The 23,546-nt window shown below is 41.9% G+C and overlaps 1 protein-coding gene across 2 annotated transcripts in view; it reads right to left on the reverse strand.

Moving 5' to 3' along the window:
• Positions 1–3,970: 3,970 nt before the first annotated feature.
• dpysl2b (dihydropyrimidinase like 2b) overlaps positions 3,971–23,546 on the reverse strand; it is a 49,458-nt gene continuing 29,882 nt past the window's right edge. For both annotated transcript variants that reach the window (XM_050053218.1, XM_050053219.1), the window contains exons 6-14: positions 21,750–21,830; positions 21,469–21,537; positions 19,112–19,232; positions 17,929–18,085; positions 17,660–17,801; positions 17,278–17,448; positions 10,332–10,511; positions 9,875–10,040; positions 3,971–8,391 (exon numbers count right to left, since the gene is read on the reverse strand). In XM_050053218.1, the coding sequence (XP_049909175.1) occupies positions 8,300–8,391; positions 9,875–10,040; positions 10,332–10,511; positions 17,278–17,448; positions 17,660–17,801; positions 17,929–18,085; positions 19,112–19,232; positions 21,469–21,537; positions 21,750–21,830 (1,179 nt within the window). In that variant the 3' untranslated portion in view covers positions 3,971–8,299. The remainder of the gene's footprint in view (positions 8,392–9,874; positions 10,041–10,331; positions 10,512–17,277; positions 17,449–17,659; positions 17,802–17,928; positions 18,086–19,111; positions 19,233–21,468; positions 21,538–21,749; positions 21,831–23,546) is intronic.

Below are 23,546 nucleotides of genomic sequence, written 5' to 3' on the forward strand. Positions count from 1 at the left end.
AGTCAAAAAGAGACTCACAGTGACTAAGAAGAGGGGCAAAGCAATCACAAAAAGACACAAGGTGACTACAGAGTAGGGATGCAAAGCAACTACAAAGAGATTTAAAATGACTGAAAAGAGACCAAAAAGTGACAACAAAACAGACAGCTACAAAAAAGACACACGATGACTACAAAGAGACACTAAACGACTACAAACAAGACACAGATGACCACAAAGAGACATAAAGCAATTATAAAGATACTCAAAAATGACCACAGTGTGACACAAAACAACTACAAACAAGACACAAAATGACAACAAAGAGACACAAAATGACTACAAATAGACACAAAATGACCACAAAGAGATACAAAATGACCACAAAAAGACACAAAATGACCACAAATAGACACAAAATGACCACAAATAGACACAAAATGACCACAAAGAGATACAAAATGACCACAAGGAGACACAAATGTGACCACAGAAGCACAAAATGACGACAAAGAGACGCAAATTACGCACAAATTACCACAAAGAGACATAAAGCAATTACAGATACTCAAAATGTCCACAGTGTGACACAAAATGACATCATAGAGACAGAAACCAACTACAGAGACTCAAAACTTCCACAAAAAGGACTACAGCAACCACAGACACAAAACACTACAGACACAAATCTACAGAGGGATGTATATTGTCTCCAACAAGATGCAAAACAACAACAAAAAGACCTAAACAACTATAAAATCCCTCTGTCTTGCTCCTATGTGTGAGAAGTGGTGGGGCCTTTTGCCTGTCAGTGTCCAGGGGCCCATTGTGTCATGATCCAGATGCAGATTTTCAGCACCTCATGACCCTGCACAGGATAAGTGGGTATAGAAAATGGATGTGCGGTAGCCATTCAGATGACAGTGGGATGAAAGAAACAGTGAATGTGGAAAAAAGTTGACAGGCCTTCATAAAGACCCCGACTTGGCATAAAGTGGCCACTAGAGGGCTCTGTACGGCATCACTGCACACAAGCAGGACCACTATGGTGGCATCTACAGTAGCCTCTGTGTGACACAAGCACACATACAGATAGTGTGGATCATCTTTGTAATGCTGAGCAGGTACACACCTGATGAATATCATAGTGCACAGTTAATTTAATGACTTTATGGATGAGACAGAAGGCTGATCTCCTGAAGAAAATACTGGTGAACTTTCCTTTTGAATTGCAAGCCAGGATTAAAGACAAACACAACATCCTTGCCGAGAGAGAAAACACAAATTAAACTTTTCATTTGAATCTCAAACAGTTTATTTACTCTGCGTTTATTTTGTCATCTTCTCTCACAGTTTTCCCTGTGCCTGTGAGGATGGCACATGAAAGTGCCTCTGAAGTCAAAGAAAGCTTTTATGTTGGAAACAGTTTTAATTCTCAGCCGTGCAGGGAATAGGTGGGGGGGGATTTTCAATTTAAGCCTCTTGGGAGCAGACCTGACAGGTTGATAGCTGGTTACCACTTACTATTCCATTTATTTTAATCACAGCTAATGTGGTATCTATCCAACATGAATATCACTGTAATTGGATTGTAATTGTTGGATTGTAATTTTAACCCTCTAACAACTGATATCATTTTATTCTTCATTCAGGAGCTGAAAAAAAAGGAAACCCCTCAACACAGTGGCAAATAGAGGAGTGGTGAGTGAACAGGATGACAGCACTGCCACCTAGTGGAGAAATACATAGTGCATCCTCCTGGTAGTGATTTACTGCATGCAGTATGCAGAAGTTTATGTGACGTTAACACCCTGCCCAAGTGTTCTCGAGGCAATAGGCCAGTGAGTTAAATTAGTTTTTTGTGACCTGGTTATCCCGTCCAGCTGGAGACTATTCCAGCATGCAGTCGGTGTAAGGTGGGGTGTAAACGAGGCTAGCAGACGGAAAGGCAAACACATTTTCACCTATGTGCAGTCTAGCCTTTCCAGGTCACCTCACCTTCATGTCTTAAGCTGTCAAAGGAAACAGAAAGTCTCAGTTGGCTGTTTTGAGTTCAAGACAGAATGTTGTGACTCTGAGACGACTACCATGCTGCTCTGAAGATTTGCTGTTACAGAATGAGTTTGTTGTTGTGTCTGAAAACGCCTCTCTGAATGCTTTAAACAGCAGCTGGCCAGGTGTGCGGAGGAGTGAAAGAAAGAAGGCAGGGTTTGAATTTTCATTCTTCACGCGAGCTATTTTTGTCGCTTTTAATGCATTCAACTGAGTGCAGCGTCAAGAATCCTTTCAAAGAGAGACTCTACGAAAGTGAGCACAGCTTTTGGCACTTGTACAAGTCACTGTGTCAAGACTGTGAGAGTTTCTGGAGAGAGATCAGATAGGCAGTGTGATGCAGCTGGGAGGATGTAAAGGTGCTCTTACAGCATGTTCGAGGAATGGCAGGTCTGTCTGCTGCTCTCGGAGAAGAGCAATATTAAATCAGAGGCGACCTCAGAAATTAGGTTCAAGGTGTACCGGAGCACACGCATGGATGGATTACTGAACGGGCCTACCAGGCACAGGCACAGGGACCCAAGTGTTAAGGGGGCGCTGTGGCCTTCACCTGCAAAATGCCACTTGAATTAATACGTACCAACCTTCTTGGTCAGACTCAAAATGGGCACAAAGAAACACAAGAAAACCGAAGAAGAAAAACCTACCTGAAAGAGAACCAAACAACCAAAAAGATGCATGAAGGCTACAAGGAGATGCAAATGGGGGCGGCAGTAGCTTAATCCATAGGGTCTAAGGTCAGGAACCGGAGGGTCACCAGCTTAAGTCCCTGTCTGGACCAAGTATGCAGTGTGGACTGGTAGCTGGAGGGGTGCCAGTTTGCCTCCTAGGCACTGCCGAGACACCTTTGAACAAGGTACTGAACCCAACTCTGACATCTCACCATTTAATGCAAGTATAGGTCCAGCTTGTCCATGTGTGTGTATTTTCCCCTCAGGGATTAATCAAGTATACTTCTTCTAAATAAAAAGGAGTGGACGGGGCCCTTTGCATATCTGTGCCCAAGGACCCAGTGTCTCATAATCCACCCGCTAGCACACGGACGAGAGGCAACAAACTTTGAAGATGCATCTTGAGTCTTCAGCAAAGTTTGTTGCCTCTCGTCCGTGCACTCCAGTGTATTTTTGACCTTCTCTGCAGTCTCTCCTGATAAAAATGTTTTGCAGTCGTCCGTCTCAGACCGGATAATCAGACGCTGAAGTTGCTCGCAGGCAGTTTCTCCTCATTATTATGTTTACTCTCTGCAGTTGAGGAGGTGTATTATTCAGGAAACTCGGATTCCAGTAAAATCAGCTCCTGTTTTGTTTCCCTGCCTGGTTTCTGTGGTTGCCATGGTCACTCGACTAGCGGCAACAGCAAGCAAGCTTTTTGCCCTGCACTTGAGTGTAGCCATTCGAGACAAGTGTTAGTACTTTTGCCTTTACCAATGTGCAGGCGTCATGTTTGTTTGAAGCATACTGAAGCGTTAAGTCTATGTAAGCACCATTCATAAGCTTTGCAGCCACCTTTCTGCTGTAGTTATCCTATCATGACTGTTTCTGCTGTTGTCATGGTCTTTTAGCCGTGAAGTAAAATTCTGCTTCAGTCACCAGAAAGTGGAGCTCTACCACCACTCTACTGATTCAGTTACAGAAAGTGATGAGTCAGTATACACAGCTCAGATTGAGGCCTCGGTGCTGAAAGATCTGTTTCTACATGTACTCAATTAAGTGGTCCAAACTAGTTGTAACACGGTTGTGTCATGTAACTGGAACCTTGGGGCCCAAAGCCTTTGCCAAATGTCATTCCAGTGATGTTGGCTGTTTCTTCTTTGATACCATCGACAAGAAAACCGAGCAAAAAGTAATCTTAACAGAGACCTGTCATGTTTTTGTGAACGTTTCCTTTGTCGTGTCTACATAAACCATGAAAGTCCGAAACAAAAGAAACAGAGATTCGATTCCTTTTTTTCTCATTTTTTAATTCTTCGAAGTCCTTGTTGTTTTGTTTACATCACCATCCACGGGATTTGACACTTTTTCCATAGTGAGCAAGCATCCCAGAAACCCCACAGCCACCAAGACAAATACCATCACACAGTTTCACTTTCACAAGGGGGGTGGGGGGAAGGCTTACAGAGGGGGGGACGAAAAGGTTCAGGGAGCGAGAAGGTGTTCAACAGCATCGACGACCTCCGAATGGAAGGAAGCTCCTCTCAGCCTGCAGCACGTTGCGTACATACATATCACTCATATATCATTAGCATAATATGGCATAGAAAAAGCATCCAAGCTGACAGAGCATTAAAGGAGTATATGTGTGTGTTTTAGTGTGTGTGTGTCGAGGAGGCATGGGACACGGCGAGGGTGCCAGCGCTGACAGCTGGTTTTTTAATGTCCAAGTCAATTCTTCAGGCATGGGTGCTGCATCACAGCAACGGCTGTTTGCTGTGTGTATGTGTGTGTGTGTTTCTTCTGTAGTCTGTAGTGCGCTTTCAACTCTAATAGATTCTTTTTAAGCAGCAGGGGATTCAGGATTCCATGCAACTCAGCACAGGATTATGTAGAAATGCTGCAGAGCTGTCACAGAATAATTATAAAAACCTGTCTGTGTGTGTGTGAGTGTGTATTTGTGTGTGTGTGCAGGCGCAAAGCTGTACTCATAGCACCAGGTCAGGACGGGTTGCTAACGGCAACCTCCGATCTGACAAGCGTTGCCATGACAAACAAAAAGCAGAAGCCCGCGAGAGTGGAGGGGTCTGTCGCCTCGGCAACAGCCAGAAACAACGAAGGAGCCAGAGAGGGAGGGAGGGAGGGAGGGAGGGAGGGGAGGAATGAAAGAAAAGAAGGGGGATGAAAGGCAAAGAGGGAGGGATAAAGACAAACTGAAAGGAAGGAGTGACATGGAAAATACAAAAATACAAGGAGCATGCTATTACTCTCACCAGAGCTACGCCTGCTGCCAAAATGTGTCAGTGTTTAGGGATTTTAACTACCATCTTTTCCCGCCACATACTCTCCCGCCTAAAGTTTATTTGTAAGGATTAATATCTTGTAGACTGGGTCTAGAAGAGAGGGACGAGAGTTGGCATTGTACATTTCAGCAGACCACGTTTTATACATATATCAACATGTCTAAAGTGACGTGGCAAGTTTTTTGGGCTGACTTTACCATTGGGAGACGGAGGAGATGGTGGATGCAAGACACCAAGCTGCAAACCACTGTTCATACCAACAACGGAAGTTTTTTAGTAAGCCATCACTGCATCTTTCAGAGGCTTTTTACCAATCTTTGGCTGTGTTTCCACCAAGTGGAAACCTCCAGGACTGAAAAATGAAGCCAATGCAAGTGCAGTTCCTCGAATGGCCTTTTGGGGCTGGCTCCAAAAGTGAGTCAAGAAACTTATTTACAACCTGGTATGGAAGTTTGTTTTGGTCTTTGTAGCTAATTTCAACATTCATGACAGCTGTACATACACAACTCAATTTGTAAACCCACTTTATCAGGGCTTAAAATTAAGGGTGGGGGCGACTGAGTATCAGGCTGTCTGTGACGTGTCACCACGTCTATGAATCCGATCCACCTCTCCCTCCTCCACAGCTCCATCCCCTTGTCCAAATATGGCCACTTCTGGCTCCAAAAAACCACGACAGTGACGGCAAAAATGCTGAACTCAAGGTTTCAAAACAGGAGCCCAGAAACTAACTGGTGCCGTCATGTTATCAACATATTGTATCACTTCCTGCAGGGATAGTGCCACGAGAAGTGTTTTTCTGCGTTTCCAAAATCAGGTATTTTAAGCCACACGTGATCTTTTCCTAACCATAACCAGGTGGTTTTTGTGCCTCAGCTTTAACACACAATAACCACAGCTTCATTCGCGACATAACGTACAAATTTAACATATCTGTGATTTGCAGAAACGCACAATGCCGTCACTTATTCTGGGAATTTCTTGGGGTAATTAGAGTGAGAAACAATCAGGGAAAAGAGGCAGCAGTGGAGCTCTGTGTCAGACAGACGGGGTCAAATTCCCCACTCCTGACTAACAAAACCTTGTCGTGTGATGCGTAAGGTGCCGTGGAGATCAGGTTTCCATTTCTCATTCCTGTCTTGTCTCAGACATGTTTCATTCCCCCCCGCTGTGGATGCTTTACACATATACCATGCGCAGCACTGACAGACTTTGCCTTCTATAGGCTCCCAGTTAGATCAGAGGGGAGGGAGTGTGAAACAACTGGGGTTGAAAGCACAAACAGAGGTGGTGTCGTCTGTATCTACATTATATATGTATGTATGCGTGAATGTATATGTGTGAGTAAGCCTGTTGTTTAAGTCTAATTTCTTACTCTAGATTGAAGTAACTGGCCCCTATGTCCGTGTCAGGGTGAGCTCGTTGCTCCATGTTGAGTCATGGGGAAGTAAAAGGCAGCAGAGGGATGGTGAGTAGTGGCCAAGACCTCATTGACATAAGAACTAACACAGGAAATCAGTTGCTTGGCTTAATGAAAACCAGATCATGCACAAAAAAAAAAAGAGTGTATGAGCGCTCAGCACGGCCCTGAGCGATGTCACATCCACAACAGTTCAGAGTGCTGTACAGGAGCCTGCTGCTGCGCGTGTCCCATCCCTCACACATCAACACTGCACACTATTCAGAAGTACATTAGCTCATGTCTACTTTCAAGCGTAAATCAATAGTGCTCAGCCCTTAGGCACCTAGTTACAGAATGACACTAAAAAGCAGTTTGACAACAAGTTAAAAACTCTAAAACATTAGAACATTTCAAGATATCGAGCATTTTTTCGTCTTTACAGGGGCTCTACCTGCAGAATAGGCCCTACGAAAGCGCAAAGTCTGGCACCTTTGAATCGGTTAATCCTGGCTATTTTACATCTTTTCTTTTTTTTATCTTACATCCTTCACTTACCTCAATAAGAATAACAAAACAAGAAACATTTTTTAAAACTATCAGTACAACTTCTGTGGGTTCAGGCACATAAAGAGTAGAAAAGAAAGAGGGATTTCGATGAGTATAAAACAGTCACATTTGGAGGAGGAGAAACATTCTGTATGTAAATGCACTGGTTGGTGATGATGGCTGCGCCAACAGCGTTTAATTAACAAACAAAAAAAGAAAAGTGGACCTTTATGATTCACAGGAATGCAAACAAACCGGAAAGTATGTAGCTGCGTGGTGAAGTTTTCTAAAAGGACGGCATTAAGAGTCAATAAGGCAAGGAAAGGTTGAGTTTCAAATGACAGCGAGTACAACTTTCCTTTTCCTCCCTAAATCCTTCCATCAATTCTCCCTCTCCACACTCAGATGAGGCATAAAGCTCTATTTACTACCTGCCAAAGCTCCTTCTGCTCCACAAGACTCACAAGCTCTAAGGCAGCTGCCAAAATATGGAATATGGTTTTTTACTTATGTACCTTAGCAAAGCCACAGGTGGGAAAACATGAGATGAGAGCCAGTGCAGCCAGAGTCAATAACTCTAATAAAAGATCGCTGGACTGTTCAACTTTTCGAACCGTTAAGGCCGTCATCCTGGCGAATTATCAATTGGGTATTGACTGCAGGAGTGTGTGACAGATGGCGATGCACTGGAAAGTGAAGCAACTGAAATGCAACATAATACAAATCACAGACAGCTTGAAGGAAGTGTTTGATTCTTTTCGGCTGAATTAACTATAAGACTGTTGGATTTAAAGCAGCCTAGTGTTCGGCCTATTCAGGAGAAACAAGAAAAGAAGACGACAATATTGGTTTAATAACCGTACGCCATTTAAACTGCTTCAGAAATGACAAGACAGAATGGAAATATTATGGACATCCTGCATGAAAATGTTCCTCTACTCTTAACTGTGTTATTTCAGTTTAGTCTCACTGGATCCCTCTATTAAAACAACAGTAAAACAAACATCAGAAGGAAATATGGCAGGGAGAAAAGACGGTATAAAAAAAACAAAATAACGCAGTCAAAAGTGCTCAAATAAGGAGTGTTTCATTTTTTTCTCTTTTTTTTTAATCATATGAGGCAGACCTTTTTTTTTTTTGTTTCTAACTGTGTCCTCTAGGGTCGGGTTTTTGGGGAGGAGGAGAGTGGGTACGTGAAAAGCGGCGAAGGAGGAGGTGAAAGATCGAGGCTGACAGATGGCCCGGTTGGGTGCTGCGAAGGGGTTCAGCTCCTGGTGTCGTGACGTGGGTTTTCTTGACCCCTCAGCTCCTGTAGGCCGTCCTTCCTCAGACCTTTGTTTCCTCCTCAGCGGCCGAGGGGCGGACCTCTAACCCAGGCTGGTGATGTTGGCCCTGCCACCTGGTGGCGCCACGATGCGCTGGGTGTTCCGGCGAGGAATGTTGTCGTCAATCTGAGCACCTGTGAGATCAAAAAGAGGGTTGGCTGTTCAAAGTTGTGTTTAGACTCTGTTGTTTAAACTGATGATTCAGTATTTGGGGGCTATCTCTTTATTTTATTTTTCCAACTGACTCCCTGGACCTGGTGCTGAATGCTGAGCGCAGCTGAATTTATGGATGTCTATGGCATCGAGTAGCAGCACTGCTCAAAAGCAGGGGTATAAGGAAGTATTGATACACTCAAGAATTGCGATATTACGTTTGATGATACTGTATCGATCTTCAACAACAGTATTATTGATTCTAAGTATCGATTTTTAATTAGTAGTTTACATGCAAAGATTTTTGGCAGTGGTTCATTTTGTGTTGTGTTTAAACCCCCCCACTGTTAGATCCTTCAGTGTCGTAGTCTGTCAACGACCATTTCACCCTTCCACTCCAACGTAACAACATATTGCTAGCATAAACACAAAGAACATAGAGCTATGACACAGTCAACAGTAGGGAAATACCCCTTTTCCAGTGTTGAAGATTTTATGCTTCTTACTTATAAACAGAGCTGGAAGATTGGCCAATGATAAAATGATAAATATTTTTAGACTATATGGGCATATACTGTATATATTTCGATATTTTAAAAATCTCCTCTAAACTACTGTAGGCTACTGAAATAATAAACTACTTAATAAACTTATGTTACAAGAAAGAAAATAAAGTACTGTTAAAATAAAGTAAAATAAAATACTGTTTTAATTAAGTTAAATAAATAACTGTTACAATAAAATTAAAGTAATATAAAGGCGAATAAAGTACTGTTACAATAAAGTTAAACAAAGTACTGTTACAATTAAGTTAAATAAAGTACTGTTACAATAAAGTATTATTAGAATAAAGTTAAAGGTACTGTTATAAAAAATTAAGGTACTATCATAAAGCAAATAAAGTACTGTTATAATAAAAGTTACATTAAGAACTGTTACAATAATATCAAATAAAGTACCTTTACAATAAAGTTAAAGTACTATTATAAAGGCAAATAAAGCACTGCTATAATAGTTAATAAAGTATTGTTATGATAAAGTTAAATAAAGTACTGTTACAATAAACGATAGTTAGAATGAAGTTAAACGAAGCACTGTTTTAGTAAAGAACTGTTACAATAAAGTTAAATAAAATACTGTTATAGTAAATCGTACAAAATACTGTTAAAGTTAAATGAAGCACTGCCATAATAAAGATTAAATACTGTTATAATCAACAACAATTATAAAATAGTTAAACTTAGTATTGTTTTAATTAAATAAATCAAGAAGAAGCACTGGTGCTTTATTTCTAAAGGCTCTGGCTCATCTCAAGCTGAGGAGTTGATGTTTTACTGTGAAGCTTCAGTTAGCTGTTAGCAGTTAGCAGAAGGTTAGAGTGCGGCACCATTAAAGATTAGGATATATTCACTTTGAGAGGGAAACAAGTTAACACAGTGATTATGGACTAATGTTTGCACTGACCAGATAGACTGAAACCAGACTGGTGCAGATTACGGACGGGCTGGTTGGGCTGCTTGGCAGGTGAGGTCTTAGCAGAGGAGGCAGGAGTCATAGTTTTAGGTGTGACTGACACCTCGCAGACCGGACCGTCGTACAGTCCTCTGGGTACGCCCCTCAGCTCAGCCAGCTGCATTTTAAAAAGGAAACAGACACAACACTCAAAGCAATGAAAACAGAATTATTATAAGGAATTATTCCAAGTTTGGGGCCGATTTGTAATGAGCTGCATCATCCCTCCAGCTTTCCACAAAACAATCAATCATAATAAAAAAAAGCTGGGTGTGGAGCCTCCCTGTCAACAATCACAACTTCACTGGACAAACTTTGCACAAGTGGCTGTTTAATGAGTTGCCAATATGGAATCAGCTAAAATAATTAAACACAGATACTAGCAGAGCAAAAAGAATCAGCACTGTACCCTGCTGCGAGCCTTTATCCTCTTGTAGACGTAGTCAGGGAAAGGTTTGCGGGCTACGAAGCGTCCCGAGCCCTCAGTGGTGTGGAGGTTCCCTTCCTCCAAGACGATCTTGCCCTGGCTGATGACCACCAGAGGCCCGCCGCGCACCTCTGTGCCCTCGAAGATGTTGTACTCCACAGTCTGTAGAGGAGAAGGTAAAGGTAAACATTGTATTGAAAGTGTTTCCAGCATTAAAATATCTGTTTGTTGCAGCAGACTCAAGTTCAGGATCACAACAGTTTCAGAGTAACGGGTGTTTCGGCTCAACGAGTGGCCGTGTTAACTAGTGACCCAGCCTATTGAGTTGTGGTTACTCGTAGTGACAACAGCTGTCAGAAACACCAACAGAAAGCCTTCAATTTTATTTTAATCAATTTTAAATAAATACTCATCTGTGTTTATTATCGACGCCAACCATTTACGAGCTACCACGAATGCATTCAGCTGAAAGTCACAAGTTAACACAGCCCCTCGTTAAACTGAGACCCCAGCGACGTCTATGACTGCAGCCTTTTTAATGTGTTGACACTACACTGAGTACACGATCAAAAATTCTTCTGTTACAGTGAAACAGAAGCAGAATTCATGTTTGCCTAACAACTGTATCGCCGAACTCTGAACCTTTCTGGTTTGTTTATGACACAAGCCTCAAAGACAGCGGTCTTGTGTCCTCTTTGGCCTGGGAAATATTTTAATTGAAGACACAAAACTCTGAGTCTGTGTCATGGAATCTGACATTCTGTACAGTACATGACCACAGATAACGCATTTCTCCACCATATATGTGTATAAATCTGGCCAGTCATTATTGGGCAACTTGCTGATGTCTTCCACAGATCTGGAAATCAGACACTATTTGTCAAAATGCTTTGGTAGCATTCGCAATCTTTGGTGCTTCATGCCCCTGCTTGACAAGCTATTGCACTCTACCACACTTCCGTTACCATACTGCATGCCCAGCCTTTGGTACGTCATCATTAGCCCTTTTTTTATTTAATAGTCATGGTAACACATGTCATATCTGTGTCCAGTATCTTGAAGTTCATGTATCAGTTAGTCCAGATGTTTTTTCTACTGTGTCATAAATCATCCATTTCTTCCTTTTACAAACAAAAACATTTTCTCTCACTCTAAGCTGACATGTCATTTTTTTCATAGCACAAATCTCTCTTATAATTTCCACCTTTTGTTCTATAGTAGGGGATTCAGTCTTATTCCTGGTTGTTGCCTTCTTGCTTGTGATCAATAACATCTTAGCCAAGTATCTACAGTATCATAATCCACGACACAATCATTTGTATATCCAAGGTACTTAATTTTGAAGTTATTAGGTACTGCACATCCTAGAATTTCTTTAATTGTAACATTCCAATTTTCCCAGATTTGGTGTAGCTTGTGACATCCCCAAAAAATATGTGTGGTTTGCCTCTCTATTCCCACAAGCATTAGCCCTTTTTACACAAAGACTGTGCCACAAAGTCACTTCTTTATACCACCTTTGCATTTTTTACACAGAACCAAACGACGACGACATCATTCCGCTCCAGTGTGCGATTATACACTGCATTGCAGCTTTGCGGAATCAAAAGAGGTGTGACGGGTGTGACATGTAACACAATAGCGTTGGCCTCAAGTGTGACATAAAACATGCACGTTGGCAGGGCTTTCTAAACAACAACAACGGCATTAATGTGTCAATAACAACATTTACCATCCCTGTTATATGACTGCTGATCTCATCCCCTGCTAAGAGGGTAAGGAGCTACCTCACCGTTTCCCCAATTTGCAGACAATTAGAGCCTTTGTTCTTCTTCTTTGAGTTAGCCGCTAACTGCTAACAGCAACTTTATAAATTTCCCGCAGTGCAAAATGTAAAACCTGTGCCACCCATGATCCCGTGGCAGGCTGTCCTGTTTATACAGATATCATTTTGGTGCTGTCACTACCTCCTGTGGCGGCTTAAGGGTGAGACCACTCTTCCCCCAATTTCACAATAATACCTTGTACAAAAAATGGCGAGGCAGCATAACGGCGTGAAAGGGGCTATTGTTTGCAGACTGTAAAATGGTCTATATATATATATGCAAAGAAATTACACCAAGACTCTACTCTTCACTTTGTGACTTCATTTCATATCAAAAAAGGTGAATAAATTCAGTTTACATGAGTTTATGATTCATTTCAGGTTAGACGTTTTTGTTTCTGATCTCCGTCCTCAGCTGTAAATGAACTCACTTCACTTACACACTAGATTCAAAGGACTGACTAAAAACCTGTTCACACAACCCCCTCATGGCAAGTCTGTTCACACATCACACTTCATGTAGCTCTCTTGATAGATGTTTTATACATCACCAGTTGGAAGAGGAGGACGACACAGAATAGGAGTGTTCTGAATTCTCACTGAGGCTGCCTCAATTATTGATTTTAAAAATTCATTTTAAAGATGAAAGGAAGTTTATTCTCTCTGCCAAATTTGTGTGAAAATGCCAAAAATGATGTCATTCGACCATATCAGTTCCAGTGGTTGGACTGATATGGTTGAATGTTAATGATTAATTGAGGCTTACTGATAAACTGATTTATGTATCTAACCCTCAGACAACATACGAATAGCTCTGGCTCTTACAAGCAAAATAAGCTGTCATGTTTAGTTGTAACCCCTCTTTGTGTTACGGAAGTCCAAGAAACATGACCGAATCTAAGTTTGGATGTGTCCCATTCTACTGTGCCTAATGGTACTACTTTATCAATGTTAATTTGTCTGATATATTGCTTACGAAGCAGTTGTGAGCCAAACATAGTCGTCAGCTCGATAAAACCTTCAAAATGTGATTTTCTGGGGGTGACCCTAAAGTCATATATATGATCAGAAATCTTGAATGTAATTATTCACATTAATTGTTTTATTGTTTTCAAGTTTTTCAAGTAGTTATTTGACTTTACGCATTTAATTAGGGGCTCAAACAAGAAGGGCTGAAACCTTATTAAAGGCTTGTTGATGTCTCATTGGATTTTAAAAACATTGGCCGATGAACTTCAGAGGCGGTGTGCACAAAAATGGGCGTGGCATGTCACAAATCAGACTATAAATCAGAATTTTTTTGTTCATTTATTACAAAAGTTGCAGAAAATGTTAAACAATAATGTTGAACCACGTGTGTTAAATAAATGTGAAATTGCTCCATAGGAGGCGCCACCAGTTTGGCTTTTCGCAAAATTTGGCCATAAATCAATGATGGTTTGTCCAAACTGAACTCCGTGGATACTGTAACCTAAGCCAATGAGGAATGTCCCCAAAATGTTTCTGCTCTTGACCAATAGGAAGCAACAGTTTTGCCAAAGAATAGCGTTGCCTGGTGGAGATTTGGACGTAAATCCATGAGCATCTGTCTGACTGTCATAAAACCTGTTGGTACAGGTGTCGTGAACAGTCAAAGGTCTTGATCCTACCCAGCTTTCAAGTTTTAAAGGTCTGCTCTGGCTTAAACCCCAACATTGATATATTGATGTAATCATTTTTGCAGTGTCTTGGCTTTCTGCACTGAAGATAAAGCATGTCATAAAGAGTGTTTTTAAAATCTAAGGCAGGTTGAGGCTCTCGTCTGCCAACCGACAGCTGTGCTCCTGTGATGTTGTACTGCAGCTGCTTGTACCTCAAATAACCGATGCAGATATATCAAATCATCGCAGAAAGACCTTCAAAGCAGAGATCCAATGATTCATCTTCTCCAGCTGATTTCCCCCCATCATGAGATGATGTAACCTCCCTGTAGCACATGCTGTATGTGGGAATGTTGCCGCTTTGATTCACAGATTTATGAAAATCTCACTCGGTCTGTCTCTGGAAATTTGCCAGAGCGATGCTGACGGACCTCCAGTTTGTGTCCACACATGATGCCGCTGTGTAAAACTGCCAGAATATTTATGGATTAAAGTGCACTTGTGAAAGGAGCTTAACTGATTTAGAGTTGAAAGCGCTCCCTCTGGCTGCTAATGCTAATAAAGAGAGCAAAGCTAATCGTCGGGCAAATACAAGTGATGTGGCACAGAGGCCTGAGTTCTCAGGCCAGAGGAGGAAGAAGAAGAAGAAGCGGGGTCATACAAGTGGTTTGGGTGTTTGGGTGTGTGTGAGTGTGTGGACAAGGAGGGTGGGGAAGTTGCTGTGTGACGAATTTGGAAGCTGTATGACTGCTCTCTCCTAAAAGCTACTGGAGCTAAAGCTGAGGTCATGGCAATCTGGTGGACTGTGAGAGCCTGAAATGAGATCACCAGGGGGCTGGGCTATCCTGTCACACACACACACACACACACACACACACACACACACTCCACAGTTTCTCCCATGAACATTAGTCCCGTCGTTTTTCTGACCAAGCGGAATAAAAAGAAACCAAAGAACATGACAGGCTTAAGCAAACAGACTTCAAGAACATACATAGCAATGGTCTCTGTGTCTCTNCACACCCCCACCCACCCACACCCACCCCCACACACGCACACACACAGATACATACATACTCAGTGATCCGCCTGCTAACAATCAGAAACGATGTGTTCCAGTTCTCTGGCAGATTTTAAGGATGACATCACTCCCTTGACGCTGTGTGAGGCCCACACCCTGTTCAACAGTCACACAACGGCCTCACAACAACAATGCACTAATAAACCTGCTGCTCTGGCTGTCATCAAGCACATTATCTTTATTCTTATTACTAATCATTATCAGATACTAGAATACATTTTTATTTAATTAATAAATTGGGTTTTTTATGAATTTAAGATGTATTTTATGTAGAATCACTTACTTGCTTGGTATTTTTAAGAAATTGAAAAGGGGTTTTTACTTTGTTAACGCTGCATCATACAGTAATGGTAAATGGATTGCACTTGTATAGCACCTTTCTAGTCTTCTGACCACTCAAATGTATTTTACACTACATCACATTCACCCATTCGCACACACTGGTGGCTGAAGCTACTATACAATGTGCCACCTGCTACTCAGTAAGCATTCACACACTCTCACACACATCAGGAGCACTTTGGGGTTCAGTATCTTGCCCAAGGATACTTCCACGTAGGACAGGATGAGCCAGGGATCGAACCACTGATCATCTGAATAGTGGACACAGCCAATAGTGTGATTCCAACTTCATGGCGGCAGTTTGAGGTAGATCCTCCCGTGTTAACAATGTCCTGAGGCACAAAGCCAAGTCCATAAAGACATTTTTACGTGAAGTTTTTTTTCACCAAGAAGTTTCTATCTTTTTTGTTTTAAGATATTTTTAAGTCTTTTTTGCCTTTAATTGAGCAGATAATTGTTTTGGCGTGAAGGGCCATAGGATGGAATTAAACCTGCAACCGCTGTGGCAAGGAAAAAGCTTTTGTACATGCTGCTTCTGCTCTATCAGGTGAGCTAACGAGCGCCTCAAACAGTCTCTTTCTTACCTTTTGTAAGACAGACATTTCTAGAAAGTTCTTGAAATAGTTTTTTTTAATAAAGTTTCTGGGACAGAAATGATTTGACATGATGGATATTTTCACTTTATTGTCTGAATTGTTCAAAGATTTGTTGATCATTGTTTGAGTGTTCTGTTTTATCAAGTTTCCTCATTTAAGTCCTGTGTTATGAAGCACTTTGAGCTGCGTCTCTGCTTCAAGGGTGATGTATAAATGAAGTTTTATATTTTCATTTCGGCTACTTCTGTAGAGTACTGTCTTCATTTACGACACCAGTAACCTGATGAGTCCTGAAGCAACCTCTGATCCCATCCGCTATCGGCTGCCAATGATGAAGCTTCTGGGGGCAACAGCTAATATTCCAGGAGATCCGGTGTAACCAGCGCATATCTGGGCCAAGACTTCCTCTTCCGTGCACTGCTCATCGATTACAGTTTGATTAGCAACTTGAGACAGGTCTGGACAACAGTTCAGCTGATTTCAATATCAGATGTCTGCATATCAATGCAGATGAATTAGAAAAAAATAACTAAATCGTCATCAGACTATAGCTGGTGTGTTCAGAGATTACATTTCGGCCAAAGCGCTCTGCCTCTTCTGTTCCCTACACACACGCTCAGTCATGACTGATCAATACTCAGGCTGCAAATAAAAACCAGAATGCTTTCAATATCAAGATCTTGTACCTCTGCCTACAGATGCTACATACATATGCAGATATGTTGATAGAGATTATCCACTAGATTAGCCACTATGGGTAGAATTTTATACTCCCTGACTTTGTCCCCCCCAGCGCCTCGCATTTCTGCGCTCTAGGTGCCTGGCGTTTTTGTCGGAGCGCTTTAAACTCCTCAAGTTGAAAAAACTTCAACTCAAAGCGGAAAAGTGCTCCACATCATCTTTTTTTCCATTTAAGAGGCGGGCCTTCTGTGGTGGTCACGACAACTAGCTTACAGTTGGCAAGCAATCGAAGAGAAACTGGTGGTAGCGGTTGCTGGATATCCAGAGCTATACGGGCTGACAATAGACAGCAGGTTGTCAAACTGCCTCTGAGTCATCCTCCTTTTTTATTTAGGGTCTCATGTACCCACACAGATCTCGGTTTCCCTGTGCCCAACAAACTATTTACTGACAGCCTCTCCCCTCAACCAGAGCTACAGCAAGTTCCCTCTGCCTCAACATTTTAGGAACTAGCTACTAATTACTGTAAGAAAAAAAACAATGGTAGATTGATAACATGGGAAGGTTAGTGTAAGGACGTGATGGGGCAGTTGCCTGGCAACAATAAAAAGGCACAGCAAGCTTTGTTTTTACTAGTGGCATTGAATTAAGAATGCCACTAGTGCGCCTGACGTTTCGCAACCTACAAAACACTTCCTGTGTGATCAGGGCCTTACTAATGGGTAAATATTATCAGTTATGAAGTTATGAGTGAAGTTGGTACCGAGTTGTGGCTCTTGGCAGAGATGATCTTCGTGATGTCTGGATCCCACAGCACCAGGTCGGCGTCTGAACCCACAGCGATACGACCCTTGCGGGGGTACAGGTTGAAGATCTTGGCGGCGTTGGTGCTGGTCACCGCCACAAACTGGTTTTCGTCCATCTTACCTGTCACCTGAAATTAATCAGAGCTCAGAGTGAGTACAGTCCTGCTCAGTGTGGACTATTGTGTGTTTTAGTATTACATAATTTTGGATATGTTGATTGTTTTGGAGCGATGTACACTTTAATGTGTGCATGGTTTTTGTTTCTTGGTTATATATTATGCACACAGTCATTTTTACATTTTTTTTTCATTTGAAAAATGAAGGTATAAATATACGTACCACACACTTGTCCCAGATGATAGACATCCTCTCCTCAGTGCCGTTGACGCCCTCAGGAATCAAGCTGAAGTCGTCTTTGCCCACGGCACGCTGGGCAGTGTTAAAGGGACAGTGTGCGCTTCCTGTCACCTGCAGGTCACCACTACACAGAAGGTCAAGGCGGAGAAAGAGAAAAGAGGTTTTCATTGTAGAGACAATTAAGTTGTAACACCAAATCCAATTATATAATTTCACTATGTCCAGTTTGATTGGTTGCATCATCCCCTTACCAGGAGAGCAGGGAGTTGAGATAGTCTGGTGTGGTTGGGTCGGGGCTCAGAGGAGGGGAGGTGACGTAGGCAGCAGCCTTGGCCCAGTTCTTGCTCCAATAGTGAGAACCGTCTGTTCCCAAGCTAGCGGTAATTGGCTCTCCGTAGACCACAGTGCCTGAAAGTCAGATCCCATTATAACACCAGATACTACGCTCCTGGAGTTTGTTTCGTGCTCGTTAAATGGGCTGTTGCAATGTTTCCTGTTTGTGCTTGTTTGTGTCGGTTTTACTGTCTCTGTTTTCTGTAAAGATCTACTGTGTGAGCACAGCACAACACTGATTAGAGCTGAGCAGCTAGAGTAATTGTGAGTAAGTAGGGGTTTACTGGTCCAAACCCTAAACAGACTTGTGGGACTCCACAAATGAAGTATTTATGTCAGTGTTAGTGGGGTAGACTGAGGTTTCGTTTCAAGTCTCATCTCGGTGGTTTCTGGTTTGGGGAAAGGGGGCACTAAAATAGAGACAACTGTGCAGCAAATTTTGATTTAAGGGACAGTTCACCCCAAAAATACATATTTTTTCTCTTACCTATAGTGCTTTTAATCAGTTCAGATTGTTTTGGCGGAAGTTGCCGAGCGTTGAGAAATTGTCCGTAGAGATGTCTGCCTTCTCTTCAATACAATGTAACCACATGTCACTCGGCTTGTGGTGCTCAAGCACAAAAATACAGTTGAAAAACTCAACAGCAATGTCGCTTTACAGAAATCCTGATAGGTTACTCAAGATAATCCACAGACCTACACTAAAATCCCTTCAGTGGCTCCCTGTTTTACGATCCAGTTCAAAATTCTCATTCTTACCTATAGAGCATCACACGGTCAGGCTCCCATTTATGTTTTGTCTGTCGCTCGCACTCGCCTTAAGACACGTGGTGATTTTTGGAACGCTCTGCCTGCTTCCTTACGATCTGCTGACTCTGTGGTTACTTTTAAAAGCCAGCTAAAGACACACCTGTTCAGACAGACGTTTTGGTAACATGTCTGCATCAGAGCCGATATCTCCAACACTATGCAACTCACACCAAAACAATCTAAACTGATAAATAAATAACAGGTATGAGCAAAAATATGTGTTTTTGATTTTGGGTGAACTGTCCCTTTATAGTTAGCAAGAGCAGATGTATGTCTTTTTTTGGGTCTCACCCTTCTTCCTGGCCTGGGCGATGACATCAGCAGCACTCTTGCTCATCACCTTGGTGACATAGAGAGGGCAGTTGGTCTGATTGGCCACAGTCACAGAGCGGTTTACGGCCTCCGCCTCCACCTGGAGAAGAGAAGGAACAATGGAAAGTGGAGGAATGGCATTAGTTTGACACGCTTTCTTCTCTCACCCTCCCTTGCTTCTTGCTGTAAGGAGGGGTTTTGAGTGATGACATTAAAGCTAATGGTCTGTCAGCCTTATACATAGGCTATACTACACACAGATCAAATGAGTTAAAGACTTTCAAAGTGAGCTGAAAAATGAGTTTAATAAATCAACTTACACACAGCCTTTGGGAAATCATTTCAACACAGCAGGTTTATGCTGAGTTCTTCATTATTCTGGGCTGTGTGCGTATTTGCTTTCTTTGCAAGGATTAAATGACAAAATGAAAACCACTCTCATGTTCGTGATGCAGATATAAAGCTACCAATTAGCAGCTGGCTAGTTTAGCTTAGCATAAAGACTGGAAACAGAGGAAAACAGCTGGAGGAAGTAACTGCCTGCATATAACCCCACATGTCATTTTTTCACTTTGGTTGTTGTACAGATTAAAAGCATGTTTATAACATAGATTTTGTGACTTTTAACCAGAGCCAGGCGAGCTGTTTCCCCCTGATTCAAGTCTTTGTGCTAAGCTAAGCTAACCAGCTGCTGGTAGAAGCATCATATTTGCTGTACAGACATGAGAGTGGTATCAATCTTCTTTTCTAGCTCTTGGCAGGAAAGCGAGGAAGCATATTTCCCAAAATGTCCAACTATTCCTCAAAGTTTGTTGATGTTTTAAAGGGAAGTTTTGGTATTTTTCAAGCTGGACCCTGTTATCCAATGTTTTAGTATTTTAGTGACTAATGGAGACAAGGAAATTCTTGTGCCAGAGAATGCTTCAAATTACAGTAACATGAAGTATAGTAGCCACAACTTAGAGTCACAACCAGTAAAAACTAGAACAACCAATGGGTTCCCCGGGTCAAAGTCACTCACTGGGCCCAGTTTTAGAACTGTATAATATTAAACATCTGCCAAAATATACAAGATAAGAAGTGCTTCTAAGGAGCAAAAGCAGTGCCTAAAAGAGTAACAATAGGAGTAAGATAAGTATAAGAGTTACTGCACATGATGGAGTAAATGATACTGCATTACACTGACAAGTGATCATGATATTGAAAAGTGATATTGCACGTGATGTTGTGAAAAATACTGCACTTGATTGGTCCCATTAATTGGTCTAGAACTAAGCAAGAGCGCTGCAGCTGGTAGCCATGAGACAGGCTGCAGCGTAACCACTTGGGGCATTAGGCACCATCAGTTTAGGTCCACTAAAAGTGCTTGTTTTTGCCACTGACAGGATCAGATTGTAATGTGTGACAATATTTTGAAGAGGCCCTACAGAAAAATGAAAGGGAGAGCTGTAGAGAGGATTGCTGGGAAGAATTTGCTGTGCTGGAGTACAGAAAGCGTATCTCAGTGTTATCTAAAATATTTTCTATAATCGTGGCTGAATATTTAGCTGAGTTTGATAATGTGTAAAAGTCTGCAAGGTTTCAGAACGAGACTTCTCCTCTCTAGCTGCTGCTGGCTGCAGAACTCGCGCTCAGTACTGGACCGATTTCAAAACTTGTTGTTCCCATTAGTCACTTAGAAACAAATACATGAGAAAATAGGGTCCAGGTTGGAACGTTTTCCTTTAATGTGCTTACAATCTGTTTTCCATCCATAGCAACAAAAATAAGGTAAAACACTTAAGAGCAACTTGGCTATTTATTTTGAAAAGTGAGATGACAGGATTGTGACAGTACGACTAACATTAAGAGAGTGTTCCAAGACGAGAGAACACTGTGTGTCTTGTCTGTAATTTACCCCTGATATTTGTTATGATGATTTAGTTCTTGCATTAGAGATAATAAAAACAGTAATAATAATAATTGGGATTGATTTAATAAGAAAAATAGAAAGGCGAAGTCATAACTTCAAATTACTTTCTCTACTTTGTTGCCACATCTGTATGTTCTTGAGTAACAGCAATGATTTATGTAAAGGATGTGCTTTTATCTGTGATGCGTCTACGGCTGAGGTGAATCTGAAGACGATGTTAACGTATTTGCCAAGGCAGCGAGACACCCACGGCTTCAATGTAAAACTGTCAAACGCAACACGAACAGCTGTGAAAGTTGGAAAGGTCCAGGACTTCTGCAAATATAACTAAGAGATGATTCCTCACTCCCCAAAATCAAACCAGCTTTTCACCCCAAACCCAGACAGGTCAGTTTACGTCCACAAGGCTGAAACTCTGTCTCACCTCCTCAGGGTGGCTCAACACGTGTCCCTCAGGCCCAGTGATCCCCTGCTCCAGGATCCTGTGCTGCTCCTGAATAAACACACACATAGACACAGACTAAAACTGACCACTGTGGGAAGAGGAGACGTTGAGTCATGTAAAGGTGCAAGCATGTTCCACACGACCAGATGACCACATGGACACTCGAAGCTCAGGGCTGCATTTTCCTTTTGATGACAATACTAAAGGCAGCAGGAAGTCATGTCACTATCTATTTTAGATCCCAGAGTGAGATGTCATACCTCAGCCACAATGTCTCCGTTCTCAGCGTGCACTTGGGCGATAGCTCCCAGATCGCGGATCACACTGAACACCTCGTACACCTGCAGCAAAGAGGAAGACAGTTATGATCTCTGATGCATGACTGCAACTTTTTGTCTGTCAACACAAACCTTGAATTTAATCTTTACTGTACATCCACTACTATACCAGACTGATGAAACCCTGTGAGTTCTGTGTTTCTTTAGGGCGACCGTTTCCTCACATCCACTTTCTTTAAAAGAGTTTTTTTTACCAATGCATTTTCTCAATGACAAATACTTTAGTTTGGTGGTAAAGCTGTCTTTGATCTAAAAGGTAAAAAGAAAAGAAAAATGTCAGACACCAACGAAAATACCATTGGTAAAAATACTCTTTTAATACTGAGAATACAAGGTTTAACAAACGCATACACCTTGGTTTTTAATCACAAGAAAATATTCCCACATGTTGGCCTAAGTTGCTGCACTTCTGACCAGATGCTGTTTTTCTCTTTGTGTGCTTTTAGCCATGTTAGGGATGGCAATCCCAGTTTGACATTTGTGGTTTTAAGTGAAATGTCTTGACAACTGTTGGATGGATAGCCATGAAATTTGGTGCAGACATTTATGTCCCCCTCATGATTAATTGTAATGTCTTTGGTAAGCTCTTTATCTATCCGTCAGCACCAATATTTTGGTTTATGACTAAATATCTGCAGAACTAATGACATTCCAAGGAGCCTCAGCTGCACTTTGTGTTTAGTGACAGTTAACAAGTGTTAGCATGCTGACAGACAAAACTAAAATGGACAACATGGCGTTCATTATATCTGCTTAATGTCAGCATACAAGCATCATGGATGTATAAAGAGACCTGGATGCAGCGTTTAAGGTGGGACATCAAGTTGCTCAGTGGTACATGAAGCCAAAATTGTTCAACTGCCTTGTATAAAATTACCCCAATGATCAGCGTTGTTTCTGCATCACTGGGCCCATACAGCAGGCGGACTAGAGACTTCCACAGGCCAAGCCCGCTACTTCCTGTTTCGTGCTTCACTAACTCGAATAGGGATTAAATTATTTAAGTGTGCAACTCTTGTAAACTTTCCAATTTTTTATGGACCAAATAGATCAAGTCGTGATAGTGGAACAAGTCTTTTCACGGGGGTTGTGACACTCAAAAAAATTAATCCACTGATGTACAGTAATTCTACTGGCTTTGAAACTTCCTGGGGGCCTGGTTTGCATGCTGATGTTAGCATTTAGCTTAACTGTGCAGCCACACAGAGCTACTAGCATTGCCGCAGACACTTTGGGTCCTTTCAGATCTAGAGTTAATAATAATAATAATAATAATAATAATAATAATAATACATTTTATTTATATAGCGCTTTTACAGCTCTCAAAGACACTTTACATTTAAAACAAAGAAAAGAAGTGCATTAAAAAAAAAAGGGGGGGGGGGGGGTACATGAGAAACAGAACGAAAAGCTAATGTTTAAAGGTTAAAAGCGAATTTGAAAAGGTGGGTTTTGAGGAGTGATTTGAAGGTGGATGGATCTGGACAGTCACGAATGTGTATAGGGAGGGTGTTCGAGAGGGAGGGGGCGGCTATGGAGAAGGCTCTGTCGCCCCATGTGCGGTGCTTGGTCCTGTGTGGAGGTGAGAGGAGGTTTTTGTCGGATGATCGAAGGTTGCGGGAGGGAGTGTGGTGGTGGAGCATGTCCGTGAGGTAGGAGGGGGCCTGGCTGTGGAGGGCTTTGTGGGTGAGGAGGAGGATCTTGAAGTTGATTCTGTAC

The sequence above is a fragment of the Epinephelus moara genome, chromosome 9 (assembly GCF_006386435.1).
Source record: "Epinephelus moara isolate mb chromosome 9, YSFRI_EMoa_1.0, whole genome shotgun sequence".
NCBI lineage: Eukaryota > Metazoa > Chordata > Actinopteri > Perciformes > Serranidae > Epinephelus > Epinephelus moara.